At 39.4% G+C, this 19,669-nt stretch overlaps 2 protein-coding genes and 1 pseudogene across 3 annotated transcripts in view; all 3 read right to left on the reverse strand.

The window, feature by feature from the left end:
* Window positions 1-1,730: 1,730 nt before the first annotated feature.
* On the reverse strand, window positions 1,731-2,163 carry LOC129670603 (40S ribosomal protein S17-like; annotated as a pseudogene).
* A 9,384-nt stretch (window positions 2,164-11,547) lies between these two features.
* The window catches only part of Pkp2 (plakophilin 2), a 65,979-nt gene continuing 57,857 nt past the window's right edge, over window positions 11,548-19,669 (reverse strand). Inside the window, exons 11-13 of one of the 2 annotated variants that reach the window (XM_055599146.1) lie at window positions 18,451-18,640; window positions 14,225-14,312; window positions 11,548-12,073 (exon numbers count right to left, since the gene is read on the reverse strand). In XM_055599146.1, coding sequence (XP_055455121.1) covers window positions 12,005-12,073; window positions 14,225-14,312; window positions 18,451-18,640 — 347 coding nt within the window. In that variant the 3' untranslated portion in view covers window positions 11,548-12,004. The remainder of the gene's footprint in view (window positions 12,074-14,224; window positions 14,313-18,450; window positions 18,641-19,669) is intronic. The other variant, XM_055599147.1, reaches the window with a different exon arrangement.
* On the reverse strand, window positions 16,365-16,997 carry LOC129670576 (protein phosphatase inhibitor 2-like; the record flags this gene model as incomplete). Its single annotated transcript, XM_055599148.1, has 1 exon — window positions 16,365-16,997. A coding segment is annotated over one exon (633 nt), but the record flags the coding sequence as incomplete, so codon positions are not given.

Genomic DNA, 19,669 nt, shown 5'->3' on the forward strand with positions numbered 1-19,669 from the left:
AAATTCTACTTTGGGCTAAATTCTACCATATGGCTTTTTTCCCATGTGGACTCAGTCACCCCCATCCCCTGCAGGATTACAAAAGCAAGAGCTCTTTCCCCCACCCCCTTCTAAACTTTAAAATTACACTGCTGCCTCAGGCCCCCACAGACTCAGTTTTTAAAATTCCTGCTGCAACCGTGTTGCACAAGCATGCTCACCAGTATAAAAGGGTTTATTTTTTGTTTTTATTATTTTTTATATTAATTACAGTTTATCCACTTTGTGTCCCAATTGTAACCCTCTCCCTCATTCCCTCCTAATCCTACTCTCTCTCCCTCATCTCCTCCCATGCTCCTCTCCTAGTCCATAATAGGGGAGGACCTCCTCTCCTTCCATCTGACCCTAGCTTAGCAGGTCTCAACAGGACTGGCTTCATTGTCCTCCTCTGTGGCCTGGTAAGGCTGCTCCTCCCTCAGGGGGAGATGGTCAAAAAAAAACAGCCAGTGAATTCATGTCAGAGACAGTCCCTGTTCCCATTACTAGGGAAACCCATTTGGATACTGAGCTGCCATGGGCTACCTCTGTGCAGGGGTTCTAGGTTATATCCATAAATAGTCCTTGTTTAGAGTGTCAGTCTCAGAAAAGACCCCTGGGCCCAGATGTTTTGGTACTGTTGCTCTCCTTGTGGAGTTCCTGTCCTCTCCAGGTCTTACTATCTCCCCCTTCTTTCATAAGATTCCCTGCACTCTGACCAAAGTTTGGCTATGAGTCTCAGCATCTGCTTTGCTACACTGCTGGGTAGAGTCTTTCAGAGGCCCTCTGTGGTAGGCTCCTGTCCTGTTCCCTGTTTTCTCCTTCTTCCAATGTCCATCCCATTTGTCTTTCTGAGTGAGGATTGATCATCTTACCCAGGGTCGTCCTTCTTGCTTAGCTTCTTTAGGTGTACAGATTTTTGTAGGTTTATCCTACAAAATTATATGTTTATTATCTACTTATAAGTAAGTATATACCGTGTGTGTCTTTCTACTTCTGGGATACCTCACTCAAGATGATCTTTTCTAGTTTCCACCATTTGCCTGCATGATTTCCTTGTTTTTAATTGCTGAGTAGTATTTCATTGTGTAAATGGACCACAATTTCTGTATCCATTCCTCCGTTGAGGAACACCTGGGTTGTTTCCAGGTTGTGACTATTACGAATAAAGCTTCTATGAACATGGTTGAACAACTGTCCTTGTGTGTACGTGTATGTGGGCATATTGTGCTATTCCATTTCCCTATGTCATGAGCAAGATTCATATTCTCTCCTCTTTGGGAAACCTCTGGCTTCAACACCTACATTCACCCTCCTAGTCAAATGTCTAATATTATTCAGTAACGCTAAGAGTGATCAGTGAAATGAAAAGCATTTCCCTATTTCTCATTCCTCGAAGTCCTGTCTGTTTTTCTCTGCCTGCTGTCCCACTAAATAAAAAAATATCTCTGATTTCTTTATTTGCTCTCAAAAAAAATCTTAAGATTACACTTTAAACTTATCTAAAGATTTATAATTAAGGAAATTATATATTGGATATGATGTTTAAAATCTAACTTCAAACTCAATTTAGACTAAATATGTACACATTTCTAAAATCTGTTTATTTTAATTAGCTGTTTAATTTATCTCCTTTTAGACAAACAAAACAACAAGTCTCATTTTAAATGGCTATGGATTTTTATATAAATTCAAAGTTGTATTTTTTCTTGTTTTCAGGTTTATTGAAAATATGACAGAACAGATTTAAACAGCTCCATGTGGTGTTTTGAAATTCATCCCAACTGTAGGCTGAGTGACTTGTGGGTTGGAGAGACTGAAAAAGCCCAGAAGCTCCAGCATTTCCTTGTCAGGATCTACCTCAGTGTTCTCCTGTCTAGGGCTGAGACTTTAGGAACATAGTTATCTCTTCTCTCTCTCTTCTTCTTGCAACTTGATAGAGATACCTCTCACAGGACCTCTCTGAATCTGCTTCATCACATGTGTGACATAGCCAGCTGTCCTGTTGTGTAGTTTCTTGCTGGGGGTAATGGCGATCAGGTCCTCGCACACATGCTTGTTGGTAAGGAAGTTGTTACCCAGGCCCGCATAGTACTTCTTGATGATGAACCAGGCCGCTGTTTTCACAGGCTTGTGAACGTGGCCCATAAAAGAGCTCAAAGTTGTATTTCTACAACATGCTGTATACATGACTCAACCCTGCTTCAAAATAATTTTTATATGATTCTGAAATTTCAAGGTTATAAAGATCTATTCAGATTCACAAGCTAAATTAAAATATATGTCTAATTGCCTATGTCTTTACCAGTTCCTAAATAAAGGAATGAATGTTGTTTCTCCTGCCACCAGCTGCCTGTGATCCTGGGTTGCCCACTATGCTTTCTGGCTAATAGATTTGGTATAATAAATTCAAATGTGATTTAAATTTTTTTTCATGCTGTTCTACTGTATTGCTGACTCTAAAACTTGTAACTCAATTTTTGCCTAGGTACCCTTAAAGTATGTAATACAATGTTAAAACTTGGCCATTATGCTCTATCTGCACTCCCAAAAAAGTTAAACATCACTGCTTAGTCTTATAATATTATTAATCTATAGTATAGCCTTAGACTTTATAAGCTATGGACTTTTTATAAACTAAATCATACAGGAAACTGTCATCATCTCTCTTTACAGATTATGTGCTTTTTTTAAGGATCCAACTTAAAAAGGATGAAACCTAAAGACTTTTTTAGTTTTTTAGTTTTTAATGATTAAGACAAGCTAAAAACCTTATTTATTGCAGGATTAAGCTTTATTTAGTATTTAGCTCTACTTAGACTAGACATGGTCCTCAAACACTTACCTACAAATGACATAACACAGATCATAGTAATCATAGCATTCTGCTTTATGTTTGCAAAATGTAATTTAGAGCAGATAACTAAGTATAGACATAGATTACTTAAGTATTCTGTCTTTCAAACCTGTCAGACATCTGTTGAATATGGCACTTAACACGTTTAAGCTTATTATGACAGACAGAAAGTTCCAAATCCTAGCAGTAGCTCCCTAAGATCTTCAAGAAGATTTGGATACAATAACAGATGGCTTCAACTCTGGAGTGTGGTATGCTGACCACTGGGCAAGACTGCCCCAACTAGCTCGCTGCAAGAGCCCAGCCTAAAGCCCACCCAGAAGCTGGATGCCTGGAGAGTTGTCTTGTATTGCAGAAAACAAGATGAGGTCAACCTCTCACATGTTCTCATTCCACAGGGAAAAAAACCCAAAAACTTATCTTCTGCACCTGATGATCAGACTGGCTCTGCCTACATTGCCATTGAGACCTGGGGCAACTGTCTTGGTAATGGACTATGACTGACTAGTCATCTCTGTCATTTTGGTAAACACATAGATTCATTTAGATTATAATTTATCCTTCTCATATTATGTTGACGGCTAAGACCAGGCCTTAAGCCTCATTCCTACAGATAAATTCCTACAGATAATATTGTCAAATCTAGACACAGTCTACCTTGTTACCAGACTTAAAAAGCAGGTCTCAGATGTAACTTTTTACTATTCCTTTAGCTGAAAGAACTTACTTACAGTCACTGCTCCCAGCAATTTCACCCATGTCTCATGGTAAATAATTGGATACAAGGCCTAAGGATACAGACATTTAAGTTATGAAGCCTCTAAGAAAATATTTGAGGGTCTAAGAATGTGTTTTAAGGTTGATAGATGCAAGTCAAGTTATAAAGGTTGGAAGGTCTAAGGTGATTTAAGATATCCTAAATAGATAAAAATGCTTCCTACTTCTTCCTGTTGTTATGCTACTGTTATATTAACTGTCCAGAGCTTTGACATTTATCGCTAGAGCTCTGATTTATTAATCTAACTCTAATAAAAAAAAATCCCACTTTGCAACCCACTATCATAGTTCCAAGCTCAAGATTTTCAATTTCCTTTGGTTTATCTTTTAAGTATAGACTTAAAAATTATTTCTCATTGTGCTAAATTTATATACATCCAGTCTTCTGGATAGAGAGGAAAAAGCCTCTCTTTCATAATGTGTAATCAAACTGAAGGATAAGCTCAAGTGAGTTTTTGCCCCTTTCACCTCATGGAAGTCCTCTGCCTTTCCATAGCTCACCTTAGAGTGTTTATCTTGTCATCACAAGGTATATGTCTACTGCCTTTTTCTACAATGTATATTTTACTGCAGATTACAATGGTGATGCTTATGTGTCTTAAGTTTATCTTCTTTGTAAAACTTAAAAGGGATTCTTGTAAGCTGCAGGAAATCCACCTCAATCTATCTCTCAGGTCAAATGGAATCCAGATAAGTACTGCCAACAAACAGCCCAAGTTGCCACCTATTGTCTATCTCAGAGGGTGGGATTCTTCCCCCTTTCCTTGGTTTTGGGACTCCTCTTTTTTGGCTATCTGATCATTACAGTCCTGCACCCAACAATGGCTGATTGGTAAGTGTTCCTGTCTGATTGGCGTAAAAGCTTGCCTTTGTACGAGAGACTGTAGGCATGTCTCTGGTTCACTGGGAAGTAGAGGTACCTCCACCCATGGTCTTCACGACTGCTGTTGTTCCTTTTTGCTGACATTCAGTTAGAACCTTCCCCTTGGGTGAGATCCTCTCCAGCACGGTTTCATCTGTTGTTGAAAATCCTGGTACTAGGTAAACCATGTCTGTCTGAGCAACTGGGCCCTTGATCTCTGACCAGCTGTGATGAGTTGCTAGAACAGATTGCACCAATTTCCTTGAGTCAAACATTGTTCTTGGGAAGCCTTGACAGGTCACTGACTCTACTCTCCCGATGGGAATAATCCATTTGCCTGTTCCCCCAGATTTTCCTCTGGGATGCCTTCTGGAGATTTCTGCACCTAGCACCTGCTTTAAGAGCTTCTAAGCTTACAGGCCTCCTCAACTAAACTAGGCTTCAATATTCCTTAGATGGCAGATCCAAAACGAGACCTTTTAACCTACTGTCAGCGATCAGGTAAATGGAGGTCCCCAGGTTCAAATCTCTTTTTATGCTCCAAAACTGTGTCTGTTCAACTCTTTCAAAAGTTTCACATGTACACGGAAAGAAATTTTCTCCCTAACTTACTTAACTTTGTCTTCTGTCCGTATCTCTGTTCCAGTATCTTGCAAAGTCCAGGTGCTTCCTATATCCATGACAGCACCAAAGCAGCTACCTATAAGTGCTCCAGTCTAACCTCACAGACTGCGTCAACCTGGACTTGCACTTTCCCTTCCAGCCACAAATGTTCTCACAGACCCTGGACAGCACCAAAACAGCCTGCTCTTTCTGGACTTGGCCAACATTTCAGCCTTTTGGCCTTCTTATCGCCACCCCAGTGTCAATAGGAAGTAACTAAAGATGATTGATTTCTTCACCCGTTATCCACTTATTATCAAAAAAGGCTGAAATGGTATGCTTCAGGCCCAGGACAGCTTCAAGTTCTCTCAGCATTCCTCAGTCCCTATTTGCTACTGGGCATGGCTGGCAGACCCTGCCCTCTACCCTGAACTTCCTGGGAGCGGGGGCTTCACCTATTCCTCACCATATAGTCTTGACCTTTTGGTGCTTTTTCCCTCTCTCTCTCTGTTACCCCTTTTGCATGGCAGCCAAGAGCTGCTTCCAATGAATCTAGTTCTATGCTCTAACTTGTGTTGCAATAGAAGTAGTCTAATGTCCTCACTCATACCTTGCCACCCCTCCCTAGCTTCCCTTTTTTAAAAATTATAGGAAAAGGGAGAATTGTTACTCCAAAAGTTGATGCAGTAGCTCACTCCTAGGTTGCTTAGTCATCATTGGTCGCCACCACCAGGGGCCGAGATAAAAGGACCCCTGCCTGCTCTCTCTCTCTCTTGCTCTCCTCTCTTGCACGCTCTTTACCTTGCTTCCTTTCCTGCCCCCCCACTATGTCTCTTTCTCTCTCTCTCTCTTTCCCCCTCCACTTCTATCCAATAAACTCTTTCATAATGTTTGTTGTGTGCATGGCATCATTTTAAAATAAATACTAACATGAACTGCTGAGTAATAATAAGAGACAGGCATGGAGAAAGACAGAGAGGTAGGGGAGCCTATAGAACCCTTGCTGATAAGAGGTGAGGTAGCTATGAAAGTTTGACTTATTAAAATAGTGGGATGGAAGAGAGGGATGTTTACAGTTTAGTTCTTGGTCACCGTACTCTGAGAATGGGATGTTAGGAGCTAGTGCTTAGTGTTTTGTGAGAATGAAATGACAAAGGACAAATTCCAGCAAGTTGAAGACAGTCCAACAGAAAGAGGGATCTTAGACTTATTCCCAGGGTCTTGCACAGTCTATATTCAGTTTATCATTGAGTTAAATCTCTGGCCCAAATACCAGGGTTCTGTTTTTGTTTTTTGTTTTGTTTTGTTCTGAGATAGGGACTTGCTACTTAACCCTGGCTAACCTGGAACTTGCTATCTGGATTAGGCTGGCCTTGAATTTGCAGCTATCCTGTCTCTGCCTCCTAAGTGCTGGGGGTATTGGTGTGAGCCACGATAATCCATACAACCCACGGAATTGTGAAATAACCAAATCTGAGACTAGCCCTATTGGCCTGATACATTACTTGTTTCACTTTTTTGTTACTCCAATGCAAATGAAGTGATAAACTGTGACAAAAAGAGCAGGAAGCAGAGTCAGGTACTGACTCAGTGCATACCTTAGGCACTGAGCCACCAAAGGCAGTGACAACAGTGTCACTTAATTCATGAGTAATTTTAATACAGAACCATCATAGCAGTGTCACTAAAATAGACTTTATCTATTTTTAAAATCCCCCAGGGGTCTTTTTTGAGACTGATACTCCAAAACCAAGGACCATTCATGGAGATAACCTAGAGCCCCTGAACAGATGTAGCCCATGGCAGCTAAGTCTCCAAGTAGGTTCCCTAGTAAGCAGAACAGGGACTGTCTCTGACATAAACTCAGTGGCTGGCTCTTTGATTACATTCCCCTCAAGGAGGGGGGTGCAGCCTTACCAGGCCACAGAGGAAGACAATGCAGACAGTCCTGATGAGACCTGATAGGCTAAGGTCAGATGGAAGGGGAGGAGAACCTCCCCTATCAGGGGAGGGGCATGGGAGGAGAAGAAGAAAGGAGAGTGGGATTGGGAGGGGATAAGGGAGGGGGTTAGAGCTGGGATATAAAGTGAATAAACTTTATAATAAATAAATAATAAAAAAGATAATGTAACCCCCCTCCCCATTAGATCAAAGAAAAAAAATTGGTATGCAAAAAGTCTTGTCTATTTCTTCTATTTTGTTGGTTCTTTTGCTGGTTTGGTTTTTTGTAATTTTAACTTTTAATTCTTTTTAAACGTGTGTGAATGTTTTGCTCGCATGTGTGCCTGTGCACCATGTGTGTTTCGTACCCACAGAGACCAGAAGATGTTTCTTTGAGATTGAAGTTAGGGACAGTTGTCAGCTTATTATAGAATTAATATGTTTTCACAGTGAACACTTGCTCCCTACACTTCAGGTTATTAGGATAAAGGAATAGGCTTTGTAATAATAGCTCACAGCTAGTTTTGGTTAATGTACAAAAGGCTTGAACAGAACATTTTACCTGCTTATGACCCTTAAGGTCATACACTCACATAACACTGCCATCTTTAAATCTCCTTTAGGTTCTACTCCGAGGTTACACTGACAATATAAACAGAGGCTGGAAACTGCAAGTCTGGTTACTTGGGAAGAATTGTTTTTTCTTTTCTTTTTTGTTTTGTTTGTTTTTTGAGACATGGTTTCTCTGTGTAGCCCTGGCTGTCCTGGAACTCACTCTGTGGACCAGGGGGCCTCAAACTCAGAGATCAGTCTGGCTCTGTCTCCCAAGTGCTGGGATTAAAGACATGAGCCACCACACCATGTGTTTTTTTGAATAATTGTTAGCCAGGGTCATCTTGTCCACCTGGCAGAATATGCTTCTCCTGATAAGAGGGCAGAGGAGGACTTTAATGTTGGCTGTGATCCCTGTCGAGCTGCCCCTTAAGAGTCCGATGAGGATGGGCCTAAGGGCCAGTTATAAGTCTGGGTTGTCTCTTATTGTTATGGGAATGGGGCCTAATTGAAGATCAGCGAACAAAAACTATAAGAAACATTTATTCAGCAACCCTAAACTTCAATTATTCTATACCAATTTCTTTTCTGCAGTTCCTAACAAGAATGATGAGTGTATTGGTCATACCGGAGGCAGCACATGTGGTTTAGAACTTTCACCTTCACAGCTACAGCTGTAAACTTCTGCTTCTTGGGTGAAACAAAGGACACAGAAAACACCAGAACATTCCATTTTGGTGAGGTCAATCTCAGTGAGGTCTATGGGCATGTCCTAAGAGTTAGATCTCACCAGGCCACAGCTACAACATGAGGCATTCAGTACACTCCTTAATGCTCAAAGATGTAATTAAAAGGCCCCTTCCAGCACCCCAGGACTGCTGGTTACTGTGAAAACATCCAGGAGTGGTTGTAATAAAATAGCACTATTTGGGCATGCTTTTCATTTCTTGCCAGATGTATTATCTGTTAACAGCTTGTAGGCACAATTCAACTTTCTGAGGCTTGAACTGCTCATTGATGTTAGATTTATGGGGAAACCTGATCAGCCAGTAGGAATGTCTGCAGCTGCCTCAACATTTTTCCTTGGGTAATAACTACTTTCTGATCTACCTGCTGTCAGTTTGCAGCACTCCATATGAACAAAATGCTCAGAGACTGGTTTTCAATCTACTAAAATTAGCAGTGTGTAATAAACCACAGCTACAAACAATCACACTGGTTTGTCACACGCAGAACACTCTGTTTCTTTGGGGGGTATCATGATGCCTTCTGCTGGGGTTCAGAGAAGGCTTGAAACAAGAGGTTTTGTGTTTTTTGTTTGTTTCTTTGTTTTTTGGAGGCAGAGTATGTATTTATGGCTTAAATGAAAGTCACTATGTAGGCCAGGATGGGCTTGAACTTGCAGAAATCCATCTGCCTCTGCCTCTGGAATGCTGGGGTAAAAGAGGTGCTTCCCCACATTTGGTCCAAGAACCTTTTGCTCTCCGTAGAACTCTTCCTTTCCTGATCATACAGGACTCATGTGCTGAGAACAATATTCAGAACCACATGCCAGCCTATATTTATTCCCTTTCACAGTTAGGTCTCCCATGGATTTTAGAATGTTTTCCTTTTTGCTTAAATTTTAACCATCTTCATACTAACAGATGGTATTCTCTCACACTTATCACAGGGAGATAGTTTGTCTTACATGCCTTAAAAGGCTGGCATTTATTAGTCTATCAGTACCACTGCAAATTAAAATGTTAACCTTAAAGCAGAATTATATTTTTTATATTTCTAAAAGTTAGTTCCTTTTTGTTGTTGTTTCCCCTCCCCCAACAAATATCTTCATACCACATTACTGGATCTTAAACTGGGCCTATTATACTAGCCATTAGCTGAATGGGTGAATGAATGTCTTCTGCTGTCACTAGGATTGAGTCTTGTTGAAAATAAGATACTCCAAAAACTTGACTTCTAGGTGTCTTCTAAAATTCCTTCTTAATCCTGATAATTGATTTGAAACTCCTGCACATTTATTTAAAATACATGTGTATCAGTGTCAGCCTAATGTCAGTATGAAAGTTTGTTATGTCTTTGTTAAGCAGAAATCTCACAACCTATTATACATACACACGTATACTATTCTGTTTTCTTCTGAGGACTTAATTCTGTAGAGGATAACTTACTTGGTATTAAGCAGTTTGTCTAACCTGGTTATTTATTCTCCCTTTTGACACGTTAATCCTGTATTTATTTTATGGATAACCTTTTGAAGATAGAGAATTACCAGTCATGTGAAAACAAATGCTCTTGCAATGCAATCCCAAGCCAGGAACCTCACAGATTCTAGAAAACTATCCAGAATTCTTTGATATAGGAGTGGTCTGCATAACATAAACAGACAAAAAGGGATGCCATGCTTTGGGAGATGGGCACAGTCTGGAAACAACAGCCTGTGTATATGGTCAAAACTGCTCCTCATCTATACCTGGCACTCCTTAGATGTGCTAGCAAAGGGTAAAGTAGGGGCTGCTTATAGACAGCTTGAAGAAGCGAGAGGATCAAGTTAGCTGATTGCTCATAGACTGACAACAGTTGTGTGTCTTTCCATTTAATATACTTACATCACCACTGAAAATTTTTCTTGGTAAAGAATTTAGTACTTTAATTTGAAATAAATATAAATAATTTTAGGTGATGTCACTTTCACTCATTTTGTATTTAATATAACTGAATAACACCTTAAGTTAAAGACACTAAAAGCAAACGAAGAAATCCTCCACGGAAACTTTGAAACTTTCATCATGTATCTGGAGAAATAAATGAACCCTGAATGCTTATTAGAACTTTGGTGAAAGATTCTCTCTTCAGTATTTAGAAAAAATAAATTTTGCAACCTGGGCTAATCATTTAAGTTGAAGCTTTTAAAGTTAAAAACATTTTAAATTAGAACGTAATACAGCACTAAACACACATTTAAATAGAAATGAGAATTTGTTTTCTGTTCTTTTTATTCACCAAAGTAGCTGAAGGATTTTTCTTCTCTTACTGTCTTATGCAAATGAAGTCAGACTTCAAAGGAGAAATAAACAGCAGAAATGTAGTTAAAGGACTCTTGGGAATGGCTTTAATTACTATCTAGTTAAAACTGCGTTTCCCATAGATGCAGTTCCCTAGCGATAGATACACCAACTGCTTGGAGGTACTTCTCAGGTTCAGGCCATAATAGCTTCCTGCATGTCTCTAGAGCTTCCTTACCAGGGAAGACAGCATGAGCTATAGAAGCAGCCCTGTGTTATACTTTAAATGTTGGATGAAGTTGACAATATGATTCACTAAAACAAATGGCTTTCAGTGGCAGTTTGACCTCACTGCCTCAGTGGCCCTTGGCATCTGTTGGAACCTTGCTGAAGGACAGAACATTCTTGAAGAATCTAAACTTTTTTTAAAAATTTTTTGAATTATTTTTATTTCACATGCATTGGTATTTTGATGAATGTATGTTTGTGTGAGGGTGTCTGTTTGGAACTGGAGTTACAAACAGTTGTGAGCTGCCATGTGGGTGCTGGAATTGAACCTGGGCCCTCTGGAAGAGTAGACAGTGCTCTTAACCACTGGGCTATCTTTTCAGCTCTGGACAGAGCGTTCTTATACCAATTCCACTGGGTAGAAAAGCCCAGACACACTGTAACTAGAGAGATTCACAGCTATTAGTGCCATTACAGGTAAATGATTTCTTAGAGCAGAATTTCCATTTATACAATGTTTAGGGAGAACGCAGAATTTCGGAACCAATACTTGTCTTTATATATAGCCAGATTTTTAAAGTTTGCTATGACCACTTCTTAGTTCCCTTGTATTATTGTCATGCAACTCTGTAATCTACATTTCTTAACATTCATTAAAATTAAAGAAAGAAAAAAAAGTAACCAAGAGGGTCAAGAATAATCACAGATTAAACGATTTGCCATCAATGCTTTATTCTTGTCCTTTGTTCAACACTGTTAATAATGAAGTAACATGCAGATGAGTGACAAGAATGAGAAGATAGGCGGGATAAAGATGTCAATCACACTTTCATAGTCTGGGCATATAATGCCTCTCCTCAGGTATTCCTTTGATGCTCACTCACATGAATTCACACATACTGGAAGCTTGGATAATGATACCATGTCTGTATCATTATCAGAAAATGATTTCATAGCCAGTACTGGTGGCAATCTTGTAAAAGTCTTTAGTATGCTTAACAAAATTATGTTCTGATAATTCATTTTCTAGATTTGGGGAATGAAAATAGAAAAGAATATAAACAAAGCATGCTTTTTGAGGTTTCTTGGGTCTGTTAGTAGAAAAATAGGTGTTTTATTTGAGTAGGTTTTTTTTTTTCTTTTCTGTATCTGTTTTCACCTTCATCAGTCTTTAAGGGAGTGGTAGGCTTTGGTGGTCCGGCTGTTGATAAAGTCTGTCTTCTTAAACTGAGCCTTTGGAAGAAGCAGACAAAAAATGTAAAAGGCTACTAAATCCTCCCATAAGAAAATGCCTCATCCATTTGCCAGTTGAAGGACACTTAAGTTGGTTCCATTTTCTGGCTGTTGTGAATAGAGCAGCAATGACATGGCTGAGCATGTGTCTCTGCAGTAGGATGTCAAGTTGTTTAGGGCATATGTCAAACGGTGGTATAGGTAGATTTATTTTTATCTTTCCGAGAATTTCCCACACTGATTTCCAGGGTGGCTGTAACAGTTTGCAACCCTAACAGTGAATGAGGGTGCTGCTTTCCCATAATCCTTACTAGTACTCATTGTCATTTGTACTCTTGAGCTTGGCATTCTGATTAGGGTAAGAAGAAATCTCAAAGTAGTTCTAATTTCCATTTTTTCTAATTGCTAAAGCTGTTGAAATAGTTTTTTCGAAACAACCTAAATGCCCTTCAACTGATGACTGGATAATGAAAATGCAGTACACATACACACTGAAATTCTATTCAGCTGTAAAGAAAAGTGAAATCATAAAATTTGCAGGTAAATAGATGAAACTAAAACATTTTATTGAGTAAGGTGACCCAGACTCAGAAAAACAATTCACTGGTTTTCTCTTATTTGGGGCTTCCCGCTCTTAACCTTTATATATATAAGTATATAGCCTGGATTATCTGCAGAATGAGAACAATAAAAATGGACCAAGGTAGGGCCAGGGAGTAAGGGAAAGGTTGGGCTGGGGGCAGGGGAATAAGGGAAAGTTCTTGAGTAGGGAATGATATAATCAAGATAAAAGAACAGATAAAATGAAGGTGGAAATGGAAAAGATGGGGGTGTTTTAACTGGAGATGAGGAGGGCAATACAGAGGAAAAAAGAAGAAGGAAGGACAAATAATGCTAAGGATGTTTGAAAAGACATAACAAGTTATTTCATGTTTACCTAAAACTATATATCTATGTGCATACATGATATGTAGCTTAAGGAAGTTATGCCACTTGGGGTGATAATGTTCCCCCGCCCCAAAGCCATAGGCTATCTAACAAAACCCCTAGTACCTGTGAGAAAACACTTCTCAATTTGTTGATCAGGAGGGTCCAAGAGACTCCCAAAGCAACTTAGGCTTATTACTGTTTTCCATGGCTGCTTCCCAGAACTTGAAGATAAATCCCTATTGTTGAAGACACCACACACTGTGGACACAGGACTTGGAGGAACTGAGCTGGAACTGACTTGGAATTCTCCTTCCTAAGGAGTGACTCTCACATATAGGAAGGTGCCATGCAAGTTGCCAAGGGAGAGGAGTGATCACTAATAATTGTCGCCAGCTGCAGTGTACAACAATCATGACTGGTCTGGCAAGATATCCACAGCTCTGTACGAGGGGCACTTTTATCTTGGAGGTAATAACCGCCTAATAGGATTTAAGGATTGCTCAACAGGAAGGAAATCATGTCTGGTATTATAAACCCTGGGGAGGCCATATACCCAAGAGGAGGAACTGCTGCTGCCAGATCCTAAGTCAATATAATTTCTAATTGTATTCTAAATACAATTTCCTTATAGCCTCTGGTGAGTGTCAAAGACGTTTCTTTTTGCAACACACAGAGACTATTACAGAGATCTACAACTGATCTAAATGCAGAGAATAAGGGACTGTGGAGTGCCTAACAACAACTGATACATCTGCAATGCAAGCCTATACCCAAGGCTCAGAGAAAACCATGGAAGAAAAGGATAGAAAGATTTTAAGAGCCAGAGGTCCATGACGTCTGTTGAGATATGATCAGCAAAAATGGACCCATGAACTTTCAATAATATAATCATTTGAAAAAGACCAGCAAAATGGTACCTCCAGTTGACATACCAATGTAGACATGGGAAATTTCACATTACCCTTCTCCTAGATGAAGAGCTACAGAAGGTCAAGGGTCACTGAGAAAGAGAGAACCAACTACTCCCAGGAATGAACTCCTACACAGGTTGTCTAATCCCATGTAGTCAGCCTCAGACACAAGCTAAGCTTGTAAAGTCAATAGATTTCATAGATGTGTGCATATGTATATATGTGTAAGTGTGAAGAAAGAGGAAGAGGAGGAGGAGGTGCTGACTTCTCATGAGTACCAAGTCTCCTTTTATCTGGTCAGTGTTCTCACCTTCTTGTAGGCAGTATGGAGCTCTGTGTGCGCCCACAGGGAGTACAGGAGGACAGAAGCAGCTTTGCTGGCTTTGTTGGGGGTAGAGCTGAAAAGAGAGAGATGCTTCTGGGTCAGTGAGAATATGGCACTTCAACCATTCCCTTCACGTTCCTCAAGTCTTCACTCAATATGGCTTCAATGATTGCTGCTTGTCATACAAAGAGGATAACTTTGAAGGCAGAGTTCACTTTTTAAGAGGCACTTTTAAAATTTCAAGGGCAGTGCTTACTTTTACTGAGAAAAAAATAAATGTTATTTATATATGTTTTAAATCCTTTAATTACTTACGGAGCCTTTACATGTGTGTGTTGTGTGTGTTTATATATTTACAGACTCCAACAGAGAAAAACAACTGAAAATGCGCATGTCTCTGAGACTAAAGGCCCTATCAATGTCGGGGCAAAACATTTTTTTTAAGTTAATATAATACTCTTTTGTGGTAGTACTTTTTTTTTTTAAACAAGCAAGGGACTCTTACCACTTTATTTTGACATTATGATAGTTCCATAAATTTAAAGTGGAAGATAGCTGTTCAATAAAATATATATGAAATGGCTTTTATTGAACACCTATCTTCATATATATATATACACATACACACTGAATATATATATACACACTCATTATATATAACTTCATTATATATAAAGTTATATATATAATGAAGTTATTTTAAAAGTCTGTCATATAACAGATTCATTTGGTCTACCAAAAACTTACAATACAAATAAATGACTACAAAGGAAACCATCACTAAACTAAGACACACAGGGACTACACTTCAAGGGAAATGATTTCTACCATGTTAAATGAATCAAGTGTGTCATTTGTCACAGTGTGCATTATCATATTCCCTTAAAGCAGGGACTTTACAAAATCTTTAAATTTAAAAATATTCAGGTACAATTCTGTCTGTACATTCAGAAACAATTATATTCTGATTACATACAATGGTTTTGTTGTGCAAAAAGCTTCAGTTAACTGTTTTCTAAGGTCTACAGTCAAATGAACTAATATTCGCCATTTACTGATCAAGCTGTCAGAGAAGTATAGAGATCAAGTTGCTGTCCTTCCTGCCATAGATATGGCTACTACTAGATCTAGTTTCTTCCTGTATTAGAACTAGCAGGTATCAAAGTGAGAATTCATTCTGTACCAAACAACAGAAAATGCAGTAAGAGTTCCTCATGTCCAAAAGCCTTTGTCATCCTTTACAATTGTATGTATATAAGCAGAAAGGAATGGGAAACAAGAGCAGGTTAAGACAGGTATATAAATATACCGGTGTATATATATAAGACAGGTATATCTATCTATCTAGGTATATCTATCTATCTATCTATCTATCTATCTATCTATCTATCTATCTATCTGCTAGCTCAGCATTATATATATGCATATGGTATTAAGAACCTTATCTGAAGTCTTCCCAGTGTACTAAAACAAGCAGAGATGTCAGTGCAACTTTAACCTGGTAATTGACTGTGGGTGTGAATGGGGGAAACCAGTGTGGATGAAAAAAATTCATTCCTTTCCTTTCTAGCACAAAGAAAAACAACAGGACTTTTAAAGGTCAGATGAGAAAATGAACAGTAACCCTTAGAAGCCTTCTCCATTAGCCAAAACAAGCTACAGATAAATGTAGAAAAAAAAATCTATCAGCCTAAATATTTATCCATCTATATATCCCACTACATGAATAGGCTTTTGATTAAAAGAAACATCAAACTACCCACCCAAACATTTTATAAGAGGTATGACTAGAAGTGACAAAATAAATTAGTTTCCCCCAATGACATTAATCTCTAAAGTATAAAAAGCTATATAATATCTTATACAAGTGAACCAGTGTTCTTACAAATGTAAAGCAATTTTGGACTAATGACATTACATTGTATTTGTGGTGAAGTATGAGGCACAAGAATATATGCATAATTAGACATTTTCCATCTAATCAGTCTCTGGCTATCCCTTAATTCTTGGCAATATATTACTGGTGTGTATTTTCACAAGTCACGAATTGTAGAGATCAAGAGGCAGTGTTTATAGTAACAAGGTTTGTATTTGACAAACAACTGCATTGTGGAAGACATTTCTTTTATGAACTTTGTGATTTGTGTTGCAGATGGTCACTTGCTGTAGATCCTTGATTTGTAGCTTCAATATTCATGCTCCCTCCATCTGCAGTCTCTGACATTTCTTCATCTTTGTCATCATCATGTAGTTCTTCTGAAATTAACTGTCTAGCTAATTTGATATTTAGTCCTTCATTGTAGTGAAGCTTCCTTTTCATTTCAAACTGCTGCTTCTTTCCTCGCTCTTCAGGGGAGAGGTCATTATCTTCCTCTCCACTGTTTTTTTGTTCCCGAGTCTGATACTTTGGCTCTGAGCCTTCAGCAGCAGCTAATTTCTTAGCTAAGACATCTGGAGTCAAGACTTCCTTCTGAACCTCTTCATCGTCACCAACCATATTGTGGTAAGGAGTACTTGGTTCATCTATTTTCATCAAACCATAGTCTTTGTCAGCTGGGTGATATGTTGCCAGGATGTTCATTTCATCCCACTTCTGGGACTTTTTACTCAGCTCCTCTTCGACTCTCCGGCGGGGCTGTTCGGCTAAGGCTATCACCGGGGAAGCTGCAGATGTCTTGTTCTTCAGGATTCCCTTGATGGGCCTGTGCGAAGCCAGAGGCCACCGAGGCCGCCATTGCCGGTGGCTTCGGCTGTTGGCTCATGGTCGTTACTGGCGTGGGGTCCTGAAGAAATGGTGGGCACTGCACTGACCCTCAGGCAGCCAGAGCCCAGGCCGAGCTAAAGCTGCTGCATCCGCTGTCGCGGAAACCACTACCGGCATCACTGTCACGGCACAATGACTGCAACTCCACAGCCAGCACCTCGAGGCAGGCGGCCCTTTGCCGCCAGCATAGTAGCCTGTGGCCCTGGGAGGAGGAAGGCCTAGTGTGGCAGTACTTTTAAAAGCAGTTTTAAAATAATTTGTGTCTTCAGTGTAGCACTGAGAGAAAACTTACTCTGTCACAGATCTAATTAATTCCCCACTGGATTTGACAGTGGCACTGGATTCTGATGTTCTTTTTTTTTTTTTTTTTTTTTAAGATTTTTATTTATTATGTGTACACTGTTCTGCCTGCATGTATGGTTTCAAGCCAGAAGAGGGCACCAGATCATCATGTGGTTGCTGGAAATTGAAGTCAGGACCTTTGGAAGAGCAGCCAGTGCTCTTAACCTCTGAGCCATCTCTCCAGACCCCCTGATGCTCCATTTTAAAATGTGGCCTAAACTTCCTATTTCTGGCTAGAAATCAGTTTCTTTTTAGATTTCATTACTCTCTATTACCTACTAACACATGGGTGTATTTTCTTTTTCAAACAAAGATTGTGGGCTTATTCTTAGCACAGAAGTCTATTAACATGCAATCAAGAATACAGAAAGCAAAACTATAATGTACAAAAAATTGTTGGGCTCCTTCCTCACCTTTTCTCTTCCCATGGTGGGAAGCTTCATAGGAAGGGAGAGTCAAGTTAGAATCTGACAGTGTTGTTAGTATCCTAGGGACAGAGTCACTTGGGGTAAGTAATTTCATCCAAGTTATAGGTTTCATATTCAAAGTTCTATAAAGTTCTTTAATGTCAAGGGTTTTTATATTCATAATATTTATCTAGAAGTTAGTTGTTTGGCATTTGAGTTTTTAAAAGATATAATGTAGTAATATCCCATTTTGTCTGTAATATACTTTTTTTTTCTGTTTTGTTTTTGTTTTCAAGACAGAGTTTCTCTGTGCAGCTCTGGCTGTCCTGGACTCACTCTGTAGGCAAGTCTGGCCTCAGACTCAGAGATCATCCTGCTTCTGCCTCCTGAGTGCTGGAATTAAAGGCATGAGCCACCATTACCTGGTTAGTCTACTATTCTTAAATCACAGCCATTACTCTGGGAAGCTAATCCATTACATTAGTAAATATAATCTTTTAGAAGAGAATAGATAGCTTGGCTCACTCAGTGTTTGCCTTGCCCAATACCAAGAATGAGAGGAGATGCAGCCACAGTCTGATACTGCTTGTGGCTACGTTACTCATAGAACTCAGGAAAAACTAACTGCAGCTAGAGTATTTATCCAGTCCTGGTGACAGGAAATGGAGACAGTGATGGGCAGGTACTAAGAGACTTACCCTTCCCCTATGCTGATGGTCATAATTTTCTGCAGGCCTCCAGTGTTCAGAAGGTCTCGTGCATTCTGGTAACTATTCTGCATTAAATTGTTCAATGTATAACAAGCAGAGGCTGTAGTTTCAACGAGAAGGTCAGTACTTGGAACTGTGTCAGGAATTATGGAAACCAAATCTGGTAGAGTTTCTTTAGCTACAAAATTGGAAGAAAAACAATGCTTGATTAGAAAGATTTTTCTTTTGGGAGAATGTCTGTGTGTGAAGGTGTGTGGCACATGCACAAGCGATGTCACAGCATGATGTCAGCTGTCTTCTTACTCCCTTTCCACCTGTTTTTTTGGAGAGGGGTTTCTAAAAAACCAGAAGCTCAGTTTTTAGGTATGCTGACTGGCCAGTGAGCTCTTGAGATCTGCCTCTCTCACCTCCAAGTGCTGGGGTCACAGGTTGACAAATGTATAGAAAGATGCTGAGTCTCTATAATCAAACCAGAAGATCTTCCCAAAGAGAATCCCCTGTTCGCAGTACAGTGAAAGTGTGCTGGAAACCCAATGCCCTGCTCTCAGTGTGCTGAAAACCTTTCCACAGAGTTAAGGTGGCATAAATATCAGGAATTTTAAAATTTCATATTCTTCAATTCAGCAATTCCATTTCTGGCTATGCAGATATCACCTTAAAAGTGGATAAAGATTTTAGTATGTTTATCCTATATTATATGGCTAATATACACTTATGAATGAGTATATATCGTGTGCGTCTTTCTGCTTCTGAGATACCCCACTCAGGATGATCTTTTCTACTTCCCACCATTTGCCTGCAAATTTCATGATTTCCTTGTTTTTAATTGCTGAGTAGTATTCCATTGTGTAAATGTACCACGATTTCTGTATCCATTCCTTTATTGAGGGACATCTGGGTTGTTTCCAGCTTCTGGCTATTACGAATAAAGCTGCTACAAACATGGTCAAGCAAATGTTCTTGTTGTGTAGTTGCGCATACCTTGGATATATGCCTAGGAGTGGTATAGCTGGATCTTGAGGAAGCACTATTCCTAATTGTCTGAGAAAGTGCCAGATTGATTTCCAAAGTGGTTGTACAAGTTTACATTCCCACCAGCAATGGAGGAGGGTTCCCCTTTCTCCATATCCTCTCCAGCATGTGTTGTAACTTGAGTTTTTGATCTTAGCCATTCTGATGGGTGTAAGGTGAAATCTCAGGGTTGTTT

Source organism: Psammomys obesus, unplaced genomic scaffold, assembly GCF_907164565.1.
Source record: "Psammomys obesus unplaced genomic scaffold, mPsaObe1.curated_primary_1811, whole genome shotgun sequence".
In the NCBI taxonomy this organism is placed as follows: Eukaryota; Metazoa; Chordata; class Mammalia; order Rodentia; family Muridae; genus Psammomys; species Psammomys obesus.